At 58.7% G+C, this 14408-nt stretch overlaps 1 protein-coding gene across 1 annotated transcript; it reads right to left on the reverse strand.

Moving 5' to 3' along the window:
• Nucleotides 1-8333: 8333 nt before the first annotated feature.
• Nucleotides 8334-14359, reverse strand: LOC116629152 (transcription factor EB). The gene is made up of 6 exons (XM_032399449.1): nucleotides 13946-14359; nucleotides 12151-12271; nucleotides 11997-12053; nucleotides 11313-11388; nucleotides 10501-10648; nucleotides 8334-9503 (listed from the first exon to the last, which is right to left on the reverse strand). The coding sequence occupies exons 1-6, from the start codon at nucleotides 14042-14044 to the stop codon at nucleotides 9015-9017; spliced, it is 990 nt and encodes a 329-aa protein (XP_032255340.1). The 5' UTR covers nucleotides 14045-14359; the 3' UTR covers nucleotides 8334-9014.
• Between the last annotated feature and the right edge of the window lie 49 nt (nucleotides 14360-14408).

Here is a 14408-nt window from a genome sequence, read left to right on the forward strand (position 1 = left end):
ATGGAGGTCGTCAGTACCTCCAGGAGAGCAGCTTGGGATTTGCGGTCCCCCACCCCTCTCTCCCACCCTTCGGATTTCCTCGCCACTGTCTAGTCTTGCAATCCCTTCCTACGAGCTCCAGCTTCCCTGTCTCTAGGATGTCACCTCCCTCTCCCAAAATTCTGCCCCCAGATGTGACCCTCTCTATATTCCTCCCCTACCCCAGCCTATTTGGGACCCCAAGCAGGCCCTCTCAGTGGCCAAGCCTATCTGGCCTGCGGGGGTATGCAGAGGTCCCAACTCGTCCTACCGGAGGTGTGGACAGGAAGGGGAGTGACACTGTGTGTGGATGTAGGAACACACATTTTGCTTCTTCTAGAACAGTCCATTTTCACCTGATACCCTAGTGTCATTAACAGTGACTTCTTCCATTCTCAGAGTACCCTGATTTGGACAATTAATGATATGACCCCACAGTTGACACCCCCTCTCTTGCCTGCCATGGGCCAGATGCAGTACACACCAATCCTGGGGAGTCCTCAGCTGGGAGGGGACCGGGTTGGGTTGTCGCAACAGAAGAGGGAAAAACAAAGGTGCAGAGATGTGGAGGAGGATGTCCCCAACCTTTCACCACCAGAAAAGGGAGGCATTGGGATGCTAACCCACATGAGGGACGAAGGGGTGCTCACAGCCCACACCTCTTCTCCTCCTGCCCCTCCATGCTCCTCGCATGTTCCTCCTGGTTGGCAAGGTGCCATGGAAGAAGGGCCTCATGGGAGGAGGAGAGGCAGAAGTTACTTAGTGCCTGGCATACGGGGAGCCCCAGGGAGTGTGGAGGCAATTTGTATAGTTAGGGCAAAGGATGCTCATCACAGGCACTGAGGAGTGGGCAGCGAGGGCGGAAGAGGGAGTGCCCACCTAAGGCTGGGGTAGTCAGGGAGGGCTTCTTGGAGGAAGAGAGATTCAGGCTGGGCCTTGAAGAACTGTAGCCCTCATTTATTGAGCACCTACTCACCCAATTCATACAGAGCCGTGAGCGCTCTGTATGAATTAACCCTGGGAGTCGTCTGTGACCCCCAGGAGGTGGGTCCTGACATGTCCACATTATGCATAAGGAGAAAAGGCACATGGAGACTTGAGAACCTGTCCAAGGACAGGCAGGCTTAGGTAAGAGGAGCCAGGCCACGGGAATTCCAGGTGGGAGAGCGGCGTGCGTCAGAAATAGAACAACAGACGGGGAAACAGCCCAGAGGGCTTTCCTTGACACACTGCAGCCGTTTCCAGATAATGAGAAGCCGGTGAGCATCTGGAGGAACGTTGTGACCTACTTGCTGTGTCTCTTGCAGAGACCCCAGGGACGTGCTGGGGGTATGGGTGGCTGGCACTGCCCACCGCATGCTAAGACAGGGGCATCATGGGGCATCTTCACCCTCTCCCCCTCCTGGGGCCCAGTGAGGGAAGGGGTATGTCATCGGAGCATCTTGGCCCTGGACACCAGGCCTGGCTCTCTGGAAGGGGACCACATAAGGACTCCGGGAGGGCAAGAAGCTGTGGAAGGAGGTGACGAGGGGCAGTGAGCGCATCTCTGCCCATCCCACCCCGAAGCCCACATTGTCATGCCCTAGGCTGGTTCCCTAGGACTCCTCAACAAGGAATAAGCCCACTTATCAGGGGCCCCAAGTTCTCCTCAGACTGGCCGCCATATTCCTTCAGGCCTAGTGTCCATCAAACTGACAAGCTGATCTGCTCACCATCCTTGAAGCCATCGTTGATGTTTTCTCCCTCAGTGTTGGCACGAGGGTGCATCTCTGTGGTGCATCTTTCAATACCCAGCCGACATAAGTGGCCCAACCTCTACGAGGCTCTCGGTTCAAGCACTTTGGGACCCTGCCACCCTGTCTCAAATCTGTTAACTCTTTAACCCTCACAATGTCCCTGTGGTAGGCACACCATCATTATCCCCATTTTACAGAGGAGGAAAATGAGACACAGATAAGTAACCTGCCCAAGGTCACACAGCAAGCAAAGTGATGGACCCGGTCCAAAGATCCAAGCTGTCGGACTCCAAAGTCCATGCTTTTACCCTCCACTGTAATCTTAAGTTGATAAATGTTTGGGAGGGGGCAGTGGGCAGGATATACACGTGACAAGTACCCACGGGCTTTGTGGAGTTTCCAGTTTCACCGGCAGGTACACTCGGGGCCCCAGCCCAGGGCTGTGCGTGTATGTTCATGCATGTGTATAGTGTGCATGCAGAGATGTGTCTGAAGGCTGCCCGTCACATGCATGGAGAGCTTAGACATCATGCGTTCGGAGTGTGTGCACACGTGTACAATGTGTGTATGTGTGTGCACCCAGGGCGTGTTTCTGCAGGCGGCTGTGGGAGGGGACATCTCACTCCTTTGTGTGGCTGTCCTTCTGCCTTAACAACTGTTAAATCCTGCAGAGGAAATAGCACTTACCTCCTCTTCTTTAGAAACTGAGATGCTGGAGCCTGGAGTGGTTTCACGGCTAGTGCACCGTGTGAGTGTGTGTGGAGTGTGACCGTTACGTGATCTAAGCATGTGCACACGTGTGTATATCTGCCTATGAGTGCTAAGCACACCTGTGCATCTGTGTGTCAAAAGTGCCCCAGTGAATGTTTGCATGCCCTGGAAGGTGCCTCTAGGTGCACAGAGGAGACACGGGGCCCGTGTGCGCTGGGTATGTGTACGTGTGCAGACGTGCGTGTGTGTTTGTACATTGAGAGGCACAAGGGCAAGTGTACATAAGAGGAAAGGTGGCGGGTGCCAAGGTCGCAAAGTAGAACAGGCTGAGTGGGGCTGCCTCTGGCCCAGCCCTGCTGCGCGATCTTGCACAAGTCGCTCCCTCTCCCAAAGCTCAGCCTCTGAATCATAAAGAGAGAACAGATCACGGACCTCACAGGAGCGCCGGGAGCCTTCGAGATAATGGGTCGGCGCTGCAGCAGGCCCCGGATGCGTGCACGGCTGTCGGAGGGCGTGCTGGGTGCACACGTACGTGTGTGGGGGTCCTGAGGATGTGTCCGTGTGTGTTCGCAGAGCGTGCGGTGTATGTGGGGGAGCATAATGGGTGAGAATGCGTGTGAGTGTTGTGTGCACGGGGGGCGGGGGGGGGGCGCGCCCAAGCTGCAGGGGTGAGTAGGTGGGGGGGTGCCCAGTGGCATGACTGTGCCGCGTGTGCCGTGTCACACGCAGTCTGACCGTGCAGGGGCTGCGCCCTTGGCCCCTCGTTCTAGGTGGGGCTGGAGTTGAGGGGCTTGGCGGGGCCGAAGGGGGTATCTCTGGCTGTCAGGCCCGCGGTGGGTGGGGGGTGGCCCCCCTGGCGGAGATTGAGCCCCCGCTCTCCCACCAGGCCTGCCAAAATACAGCGAGACAGGGTGTAATTACCGGCACTTACCTCGGCCATTACCCCCCTCGCCGCTGCGCGTGACACACGACCCGTCAGCTCCGCGTTGGCACCATTAAGGGGCCTCATTAGCATCCCGGCTCAGAAGCAAAATTACCCTCACTGCTCATTTCAAGATGTCATCAATTTTAATTTAGGGCCCAAAGATAGTACAATGGGAAGGCCCTCCCCAGCCCGCTGCACAGGGAAAGGGAGGAGAGGGTGGGGGAGGGGCTGGAGGGGCAGCCAGGGCTGAGGGGGGCCCCCCCGGAGCGGGAAGGGAACGCGGGGCTGCGGGAGCAGGAGAGAAAAACGCTGGTCTCTGCCTGCCCGGGAAAGGTCTCCAGGCTGGGACCTGTGCTGGCACCGCGTCGGGAGGGAAAAGGAATCGAAGACACAACCAGAGCCGGACCCTGACCCCACCACCCCGTCCCCCCGTCAGGGGTCATCTGAGGCTGTGATGTGGGGAGCCCCACCGTGGGCAAGATGCTAGGCTTAGCACTTCCTTTCAGTTATTCCTTTATCTCCACAACAGCCTTGGAAGATATATCTTGCAATCCCTCATTACAGGAGAGGGAACTGAGGCACAGAGACCTCCCCTCTCCATCACCTAGCGAGGCCTGGCAGAGCCCACGTTTAAACCAGGCCTGTTTGGCTTTGCTGCCCCCTGCCTTCCGGGACCCAGAACCTGGTGGTCTTTGGGAGAGTCTTCCAGTCAGGAGGGCAGGGGTGGTCTTCTCACACTGTGCCCCGTGGCCCGAATGCCCCCTCCCTCTCCTGGTCAGCCTGGTCCTCACGACTCAGCTTAGTGTCATCCCTCCCTTTCTTTAAACCTCTAGCTCAGTCTTCCCTGTGGTTTCTGTGGCCGTCTCCCTGCCCCCACCTGCCCCAGAGACTGGCTCCTAGAGAGCAAGGGCTGTCCCTTAGCCACCCAAGCATCCCCAGCATCCAGCAGGGGGCTGCTCAAAGTGGGTGCTGAGTGAATGGAAAACCATGGAGCAACTGGGGCTTAAGACAAGGTGGGGGGGGGCTCGAGAAGGGCTGTTTCGGTCTATGTGCAATGGCACAAGGGCGGGGGTGCCACAAAGGTGAGTTGCGTGAATGATGGATCACATGAGTGAATGAACCAGCAGGTGGAAAGCGCCTTGCCCTGGGCACTTTCAGGTCCCTCCAGGGACAGAAATTGAGCTATTCCTTCACCAAGCCTGGCGGCAACTTGACTTATCAGCACTCGTGGGGCATTTTCATTCTGTCGGCAGAGCCTGGGCCCATGCCACACCCTTGAAGAACTTCTTTCTGAAAGGGCGAATTCACAGGCGGCTCCTTAGGCCGCTGGCCAGTGGAGATTTTCCAGAAGGCACGGTTTGGGAGGTGCGGTGGTGGGGGGAGGGCAGTCTTCTCGTTATTTCCACCCAGCTCTGCCACCCTGGTCTGTCTTAACTCATGGCAGGGCTCTGGGCAAGATTCTGAGTCCTGTGGGCCTCAGTTTCTCCAAGGGGAAAGGAGGAGGCCATAGCCCAGCCCCAGCTCTTCAGCGGCAAAAGCGGCGGGAGGAGGGCTGGGCCTGTGGACACGGGCTGGGGAGAAAGGGCACTGCCAATCACTGTGCCCGCTGTCCTCAGGCCCGGGGCCTGCCTGCCCCTCCAGCCCCCTGGCCGCTGCAGGGGTGGGTGAGAGGAGCAGGCGAGGCCCCATCCTGAGCCCCAAGACAGGGTCCTTGCTGGTGGCGGGCGCCGCTCCCCGGCCTCACAGAAGACGGATCGCTCCCTTAATCACTCTGGAAAAGAACCCCAAGCCGATATAATATTATAATTAATTAATTCACTAAAAAGGTATTAAATTTCTCTCCCCCCTGTGGATATTATCTGAATTCATTGACCTTTAGAAAAATCACCCTCTAATTGTAACCAGGTCCAAAAGCATTTGCAGCCCATCCCTGTTACATTAATAATATCTTCCCGGACTCGGCTCTGGCTGCTTAAATATTGTATAAATTCCACTGCCCCCCTCGGAAAAGAGAGAGCCAAGAAAAAAGATGAGGCTAAGGGAGCGGGAGAGGGGGGTGCGGGCTGGACCCTGAGAAGTGGGGGTCCCAGCAGGTCCCCAGCAGGGACAGGAGCTGACTCCTGGGGGTTCTTTCTAGCTGTTCTAGCTGATAAGCCAGGTGGCCGGGAGGTGCTGCAGAGGGCAGCGGGCTCTGAGATGGGGAGGGGCGTGGGTTTGGAGCAGCAGTGTTACACTTGGGCTTCGTTTTTAGGGAGCTGTGTGTGTGTGTGTGTGTGTGTGTGTGTGTGTGTGGTGGGGGGAAGATCCAGAGTGTGTATTGGACTCTCTTGTCCAAGTCAGTTCTCCAAACAGTGAAGGAAAAATCTCGATTCAAAGGAGGAGTGGCTGATGGAAATCCCAAAGAGGACATTCTGAGGCCCCGCTGCTCCCCTTCTAGGCTTCGCTCCCCTTCCGGCTTCCCAGACAGCCCTGTCCTAGAGATGGCGGAGCGGGCCTCGGGGAGGCGTGGTCGGATGTCCAGGACTTCCTGACCCCGAGGATGTAGGCACTAAGTAACAGCCAGCCAGTGCCAGCCGGCCAGGCTTCAGCAGGGCCCGTGGCCACTGCTGGCCGCCTGTCCAAACAACCAGAAGGGGAAATCTCCATGGAAGGCAGGGGTGGGAAGCCACCCTCCCGGGTGTACACGCCAGCGAATGTGTCTGTCTTAGCCTGTGGGACTCAGAGCCCAACTCCCTCACGGTACAAGGAGGTGAGAAGGTGGCGGCTGGTGGGGACAGACAGACACAGGAAGTGGAGCTGAGGATGGCAGGATCCTCATGCCCAGCACCTTGCCTCCCACTGTGGGGCCCCACATGGGACCTAAGGGTGTGACAGCTTCTCATCCTTCCCCTACCTAGCTTGGACCCCTTTCCCAGACCCCAATCTCTTTTGACACTTTTGCTTGTTCCCACGGCCGGGGCTTCCTCAGTGAAATGAGGGGGTTGGACCGGCCCATCCACACCAGCCCGCTTACCCACTCTACCTTTTAAAAAAATAATTTCCCCCTCGTGGATTGGAAGTCTGGGAGGGTCTTGTCTACCAATAAAGAGCCTGACTGAAGAAAGCATTACCCTCTTATTTCATCAGAGATGTTCGTAACCCCCGGTGCGGAGCTGCCGGCCTGACTCTGTTTCAGCCACGAGCTGAGGGTCACGCAGACCCGTCTCGGATACACGAACCCTCGCTGGTGGCTTGTTGGAATGCTACAGGTAGCATCTGTGCTTGCCTTAGCCAAACCCACAGGACTAGCAGGGCCCCCAGGCCAACCGCTCGCAGCGGACAATGAAGCTGAGACTGCGCCATCCCCCACTAGTGGCTGCCCGCGGCGGCCAGGTCCTGGCTCTGTGGCGCCCTCTTGTGGGCAGAACCCCTCACACCCTCAGTCGGGCCCAAAGGCCGGTCCAGACCCTGCTTCCCAGGCTGCAAGTGGTGGCCCGGCTGAAGGACCTAGGGGACAGGAAGCCAGCAGGCAGGTGGAGAAGGGCTAATACAGCGGTCTTGAGGGGCTGCATGAGGGAGCAGAAGGGCAGATCTCCAGTCCATTGACTGAATCCCCAGGATGAAGGAGAACAGTGTCGGAAAGAGTTCTCATTTTGACTTGGGAGTTCCCAGACCCCTACCCCCCTCCAGTGTCAACATGGCCCAAGCCTGGGCCCATCACCTATCTCCCAGTGAGAGTCCAGGAGGGGCTGAGTGGGGGGGGAGGGGCCTGGGCTGGCTCAAACTCCTCAAGGTCATCCACGGCTCCATCTGACCTTGAGATTAATCCTGCAGCCTCCGCCAGTCCAGCCATCAGCACCCACATGCCCAGCTCCCTTTCCTTCTCTCCCCTCACACGTTAATTGCTCCAATGTTGATTTGATCTCCAGTTCTGCGCAGAGGAAATTGCCCTCTTAGCCATTTTTATCCTGGGAGTTTTAATTTTTTTAATTAGGCCCCTTCGGCCTCTCAGGGCCCCATGAGGGGAAAACCATTTTGGTCCCTGCCTGAAGACTGTGGGAAGTCGGGAGAGAACTCGGCAAAGCCCAAAAAGACCCTCTCCTCCCTCCCCCAAGACAGCTGGGACTCAAGAAGCTGCCACTCTGCCCCTCACTGCCCCAAGCCCACCTCCCCGTCCTGGGGGAGGTCATAAAATCCCAGGATCTTAGAGCAGAGGCGTATGGGAATTATGCCGGGGTTGGGGAACAGAAGCCCGGAGAGAGGAAAGGGTTTGCCGAGTCCTCACTGGCAGACAGGGCCAGAGCAGGGAACAGGGCCCTCATCCTCGACTCTACCCAGAGCCCGATACTCCTGACTCCCCCCAAATTAGCTCAGTTGGGTCTCCCTTTCCCCAAACCCAGAGGCGGACTCAGCTCCTCGGTTACTAGGGAGCCTGTCCTGCTAGAGACACGGTCAAAGAGCAGAGGGGCCAGCCTTGCCTCCATGGGGCAGGCAGCTGGACCTTCTCAAGCAGGTGTCGGCCCGCCCACCTAGGGAGGGAGAAAAATCTGGAGAGGTGACCACTAGAACAGGCATTCGGGAACAGGAGAAACATGCCCCCACCCCGGGCCAATGGTAGTCTGGGCTAAGGGTGCCCCAAAGCAGCAGCTGAGAACAGAAGACTTGGTTTGTGAGCAACCAGTTCCCCCACATCACCCAGCTCAGCTGTCTCAGGCCACAGCTGGAGGTGCGGAACCAGCGTGGCTGCAGCGCCATCTTGTGGCCACGAGGAGGGATAATGACCCCTTCAGTCCCCAAGCCCCCCCTAAGTTGGGCTACATTTCCCGCTTCCCTTGAGGCAAGTCTGGGAGGTGGGGGAAACCAGGTGATGGGCTTGTTCCCTCCTCTCCGTCTCCCCCTACCCTGACCCCCCCCCAATGGTGGGCATTGGGTTGAATCCTCCTGTTGTGTCCACCCCAGACCACTCCAGAGAGACAGGACAAGCAGGTACAAAGCACAGTGTTTACTAAAGGCACAAAGTGGGGAGCCTGGAGGGAGCTGCTCTTCCAGCAGTGACCCCGCGCTCTAGCAGGAACCCAGTGCCCCCTCTTCCGGCCACCCCCGCCCTCACACCATCTGGTAGAGAGCTGTTAGCACCAAAGGGGGGTGGGGGTGCCAGGCTGGAGGACAGACCTGTGGTCATCTGAGTCCCAGAAAGGCAGGCCTAGGCACCCCCTGGACCAGTCATTGCCTCAGAGAAGGAACTTCCTGAACCCCCTGCTCTCGCGTGTCCTCCTTCACCAGCAGGGGTGGGGATCAGACTCAGAAGACAGAACCCTCCCAGGACACCTCTTCTTACCTCTAGCACACCTGTCCCCTCCCTTCCCCTCATGATTTCACCTCCAGGAGCCGGGCTGAAGGACTATTCTTACCCAGCCCCCTCAAGAGGGCGATCCCTGGGGAGTACTGAGCCGGGTAGGGGGCCTCTCCTGCCCCCACACGCTGCCAAGCAGGCACTAAGTCCAAACAGGAGGCCAACAGGAAGGAGTGATGAGGCAGGGCAGTTGGCTATGTCACACACAACTGCAGCCCAAGGGGTGGGAGGGAGGTGGCCCCGGCCCTCCCAGCCCCCAGGTCCGCCCCTGTTCCCCAGCACGGCGCCCGGGTCACAGCACATCGCCCTCCTCCATGCTGAAGCTGCTCCGGCGGCTACTAGCCTTGGAGGCCTCAGGGGACATGGTGGAGAAGAGAGGGTCGGAGGCCAGTGGTAGCAGCGAGTCATCCAGGAGCATGAGGTCCAGATCCTTCTTGGACAAGTTGGGGAACGGGGAGCCATGCTCTGGCGCCAGAGGTTCGGGGTAGCCTGGGGGCCCTTCATCGCCCCCGCCCCCGAAGCTCAGGCTGTGGCTGAAGTCCAGGTGGTGGAATGGGGACGGTGGCTGAGGTGGCTGGGCTGGCAGGGGCAGCGGGGCCTGGGGGGGCAGAACTGGCAGTGGCTCAGGATCCGGGACCTCGGCCTCCAACAGCAGGGCCTCCCCGGGGCCCTCCTCGCTGGGCAGCTCCTGCTTCACCACCTGCTGGGCCAGCTCAGCCATATTCATGCCCGATGGCGAGGTGGTGGGGAGGCCATGCACTCGAGCCTGCATCTCCAGCTCCTGCAATGGGGGGGTGCAGAGAGGGGGGCTGGGGACACACACCCACAGGCGCCAGCTACCCTACCCCCCCAGTTCCCCCGCTGCAGCCCTTGCCCCTCCCCTTGTGGCACCCAACATGGCTCAGCTGGAAGCAAGTACAGGGTGGCTCTAGAGTCTAGACCAGTGTTTTTTTCAAACTACAAGTCACAACTCATTGGTGGGTTGTGAAACCACTGTAGTGAGTCTTGACCAGCTCGCTCTCTCTTTTTGTTTCAATTGAAATAGGCTTGCCTAGACTAGACCAGAATAGAAATGATCAGAATGCACTGCATCTACTAAGAATGAGGGTTCTTTCATGAAACTTTGATTTTTCCCTTTGAGTGTGGCTATGCATGCTGGATTGCAACGCCCACTGTATTACCTCCTATGAGAGACCAAGAAGTTTAAAAGCTGCCATCCATGTGCCCTTCGTATAGATGACCAGCCTCAGATCCAAAGAAGGCAGAGGCCCTGAGCACAGCCAGGATTAGAAAGAACCCTCGGCTCCAGGTGGTAGGCAGGAGTCTGCCAAGTCTTGTTCTTTAGTTTGTCCCCAGTGGGGAGACTTGGCGCTCCCCCAGTTCTAGCTCTCTGCCCGCCCCCCCCCACGGTAGGTCTGCACTCTGCCACCCTCTCGAAGTTGGGTGTAGGCACATACTTGCATTGATCGAGGAAATGTGAGCAGAGGCGACAAGTGCCACCTTGTTGTACACGGCTTTAAGAGCCAGCTCTAGACGCGCCTGTCCACTGGCCTGGGTCCCAGAATGAGGGTCTCACAGAACAGAACCTCTAGCCGGTCCTTGTTGCTTAAAGTTGCTGGGGATGGCTTGTTAGCAAACCATTACGTCCATCCTCCCTCTTCATGGGCATCATTCCCATTCCCCCAACTTCGGAAGCATATGCACTGCCCCTGAGGTCGAGAGCCAGGCCGGGGCCAGGAGTGAGAGTTACCCAGCAAGTGCAAGTGCATGGGCCCGACCTGGATGCGGAGCAAGAGCTGCTTGTTGGTCACCTCCAGACGCCGCGAGTGGTTCTCCAGCTCCCGGGACTTCTGCAGGTCCTTCTGCATCCTCCGGATGTAATCGACAGAGGCCTTGAGGATGGTGCCCTTGTTCCAGCGCACGTCCCTGCAGGCCAGGCAAAAGCAGAGGCGCAGGCTCGGCCGAGTGGCCAAGTATTCGCCATGCGCTCGGCGGGTCAAAAGAAAACCCTGCTTTGGTTCCCGAAGCCTCCGCCGCCTGTCCCAAAGCGGCCCACAAACCCCAGACACGACCAACCCCCATCTGTGGAGGAGGCCCTTCTCCGTCTGCACACAACACACCCTCCCGGGTGACCTCACTGCCACTACCCAGCCCACTAATCCCATGGAAGCCAACAATTCAGAGCAGCCTCCTTCCCTAGGCCTTCCATTCCTGCCACCAAAACCCACACCTGTCCTCGACTCTCACTCCTCCCAGCCCTGGGCCCCCTCTGTGCCAGTCCGAGTCCAAAGGTTCCCAGCATGACTCCTCCTCCTCCAGGAAGCACCCCCGCGCTGACCCCAGCAGCCTCGCTTCCGTGATTTTGCTCATCTGTCTCAAGCTGGTCTGATTTGGGCGGAGGGGGGAGTCTCCTTGCCCCTAACAGGTGATAAGCTTCTAGGAGGCAGCACCCAACCAAGGGATTCTCTTCCCAGCCCTTGCCCCTGGCAACCAGCACAGGCCCCGGGCGCAGAAAATACGCATCCGCTGGGGCTGCCCCACCCCCAGCGCCCGGCCCTTTCCCTCCCCCCCTCCCCCAGAAACCGCTCACAGGTCGCTGGCCTTGGGGATCAGCATTCCCAGCTCCTTGATGCGGTCGTTGATGTTGAACCTCCGCCTCCTTTCAACTAAAGGCAACAAATCCCGAGCGAGCAATTAGGAGGATGAGGACCCTACGGGGAGAAGGGCCCAGCCCAGGAAGTGGCGCCTCGGCCCTTCTGGGAAGTACTGAGTGACCCACAGAACGGATTGCTATAGGAATGAGGGGCCCGGGCGAGGCCGGAACCACCAAGGGGCTCTGCGAGGCCGAAGCACCGGGGCAGCTGTCAGCACGGCAGAGTGGCCCGGGGTAGCATTCCCCGGGGCCACAGGGCTGGAACTCCTTCCCGAGAGAGAGTTCCCAGGCTCCACACCCGAAAGGAACCAGTCTGATCTGATAAACCCACTCCTTCTGAAGTCCTGGGGATTTCATGAATATCGCTTCCCCTGGGCCCGTCTCCCATCCCCTCCTAAGAGGGCCAGTGGGAAAAAGGCCGTGCTGAACTCATCCAGTCCCACCAACGGAGGATTTAAGGTCTTGGGTAGGGAAGCCTTTCTAACCCATGCAGGTCAGAGTGGCTTGTTTTGTTTTGTTTCGTTTTAAAGTAAACTCTACCCCCAACCTGAGGCTCCGGTCAGAGGCTTTTTAGGCAGCCCAGGAGAGCGCAAGGACAGAAGGCGCCTGCGCGGGACTCACTTAGGTTGTGATTGTCTTTCTTCTGCCGCTCCTTGGCCAGGGCCCGGCTCTCCGCATCTGGAGGTCAGGGGAGAAGGACAGAGGAGCTGGGAGGGAGGGAGAAGAAGAGGGAGGAATGGGGAGCCGGGGCACCGGGGAGACGGGGAGGTGGTACCTGTGAGCTCTCGCTTCTGGGTCAGGTCAGCGGGGCACGAGCTGCTGGTGACGCCCACCAGGGAGGCTGTGACCTGGGGGTCACCACTGTACACATTCAGGTGGCTGCTGGACAGGGGCAACTGTGGGGTGAGGCGGGGAGATGGACGCGGTGAGCAGCGCCCTCTGCAGGGGGCCCTCCCCAGGGCCCATCATCCCAGGGACAGCCAGGATCCCCCACGCCCCACTTCCAGCTCTTAAGGGCTCCAGAGGAGCTCGAGGATGTCAGAATCCACCCCGGCCCTCGTCACCCGGCAATTCCATGGGCAAGTCTAGGGTTAGGAGCTGAGTGAGGCGCGGCCTAGTGGCCTAGTGGCTGGAACCCCTGCGAAGTGATCAGCCCTGAGGGGTGACAGATGAGGGGATTAAGTCCCAGGCACTGGGAAAGCCCAGAGGAGAAGCACCTAATCTATTTTGGAGTTTGTGAAAGGTTTCTGGAGGGTGTGGAACGTGAATTGGGTCCTGAGCAGAGAAGTGAGGAAGAGCCTGAGGGCTGAGCAAAGACTCGGCCGGACAGAGCTGGCGGTCCCCACGGGAGTGGACAGGGTGCCGGGGGCAGATCGGACGTGCAAAGACGCTGGCATTTTGTAATGGGCAGCCAGTGGGGGGTGAAGCAGGGGCCCGGCGGGGACAGACTGGAGCTCCGGGGTGATCGCCCAGAAGCCTCGGTAGGACACAGGCACCCTACCACATACGTGGAAACCACTGAGGGGACCAGACACTTGTGCCCTCTGGCCCTCTCCCTCTTCCCAGCCTTCAGTGCTCGGGTGGCAGCAGGTTTCAGACCCAACTGGCCCCGACCAGTCCGGCTGAGCCACTGGGCAATGTTGCCAGGGCGGCGGGGATCCAGGACTGACTCTTGGACTTCCTACTGCAAGATTTGGCGGCCTCCCTCAGTGGCATGAGCTAGGGCCAGAGTCAGGGTAATAGGCGCAGGCCCGAGGGGCAGGAGTGAGCAGCTGAGGTTTAGGACCTTCCAAAAAGGGGCAGGGACGCCCGCAAGTCCACCTGCTTGGGGCAAATATCTGTCACCCTGTGCAGAGCTAGCCCCCATTCCTTGCCTTATCTAACCTTCCCACAATCCTGTGGGTAGACGGCATCATCCCCATTCTGCTGCTGAGAAAAGTGGGCTTCAGAACAATTAAGGGACTTGCCAGGGTCACAGCCAAAGCCAGAAACTCGGCCTCTTGAGCCTAAGGCTGGCTCATTCCCCTCTGCTACCTCACTTCTGCCTGGGAGGCCCAGAGAGCATTCACACTGCCAGGAGGCTGCTGGAGGGAGGGGACAAAGCCAGCCCCCTATCACTTGTCCCATGGGGTGAGGGACACAGGCCTGTCCTCCGCTGGGTCCTAGGCTTTGTAGAAGAGGGAAGCCCCAGATCCCAAAGGAATTCATCAGCTCGAGGCCATGCTGCTCCCCTCCAGGAATGCTTTCCCTGCCTCCCCTCTGGTGAGGCCCAGCACCTCTACCTCCTGCCCAGTCCCCTACCCCACCCCCCGAAGACTTCCCCAACTGCCAGCCACCACTCCCCACTGAAGCCCCACCGTGCACGCAGGCTAGGCACGCCTCTCTGGAGTCATCATTCTGCTCGGCCTTGGGCTCTGCTCACATGATTTGACAGAGGTGACTGTCATCTCTGCAGCAAGACGGCTCTGCCCAGGTGAGGACCTTGTCTCGAGTTCTTTCCAGGCTCAGGGCCACTGTAGAACCTCTACCTCCTCCCACTGACATTCCCACCCCACCCCGGCCAGCAGTACCGTGTTGGGCATCTGAGTTTCAGGATTGATGAAGCCCAGGACGTCATCCAGACACATAATGTTATCAATGACATCAAACTGAAAGAGAGAAAAGTCCATCTGGGGAGGGCCCACTAGGAGAAAGGCACAGGGAAGGGGCACGGGGACAGCCACTGACCTGAAGGGACCTTGGAGCCCACGTCACCTAACCTGCTAATCTCGGAGGGAAAAGGAAAAAGGTCCAGAGAGGGGATGAGTTGTCCAGGTACCACAGGCCCAAGGCCAAGGCTCTTCCCAAGGAGCCAAGTTGCCCAAGGAGATTGCTTTATATACCTTCTGTCTGGACATGGCTTTGCAGGTGTGCTGGGCTTTCCTCTATGAGTCTCCTGTTTCTCCCCAGGAAAGCTTTGAAAAGTAGGGATGATGCTTCTCCTGGGAGACTGGGGCTCCCTGAGGGCAGGGCTGTGTCTCCCCCCTCAGACTG

The sequence above is a fragment of the Phoca vitulina genome, unplaced genomic scaffold, assembly GCF_004348235.1.
Source record: "Phoca vitulina isolate PV1807 unplaced genomic scaffold, GSC_HSeal_1.0 scaffold311, whole genome shotgun sequence".
Lineage (NCBI taxonomy): Eukaryota > Metazoa > Chordata > Mammalia > Carnivora > Phocidae > Phoca > Phoca vitulina.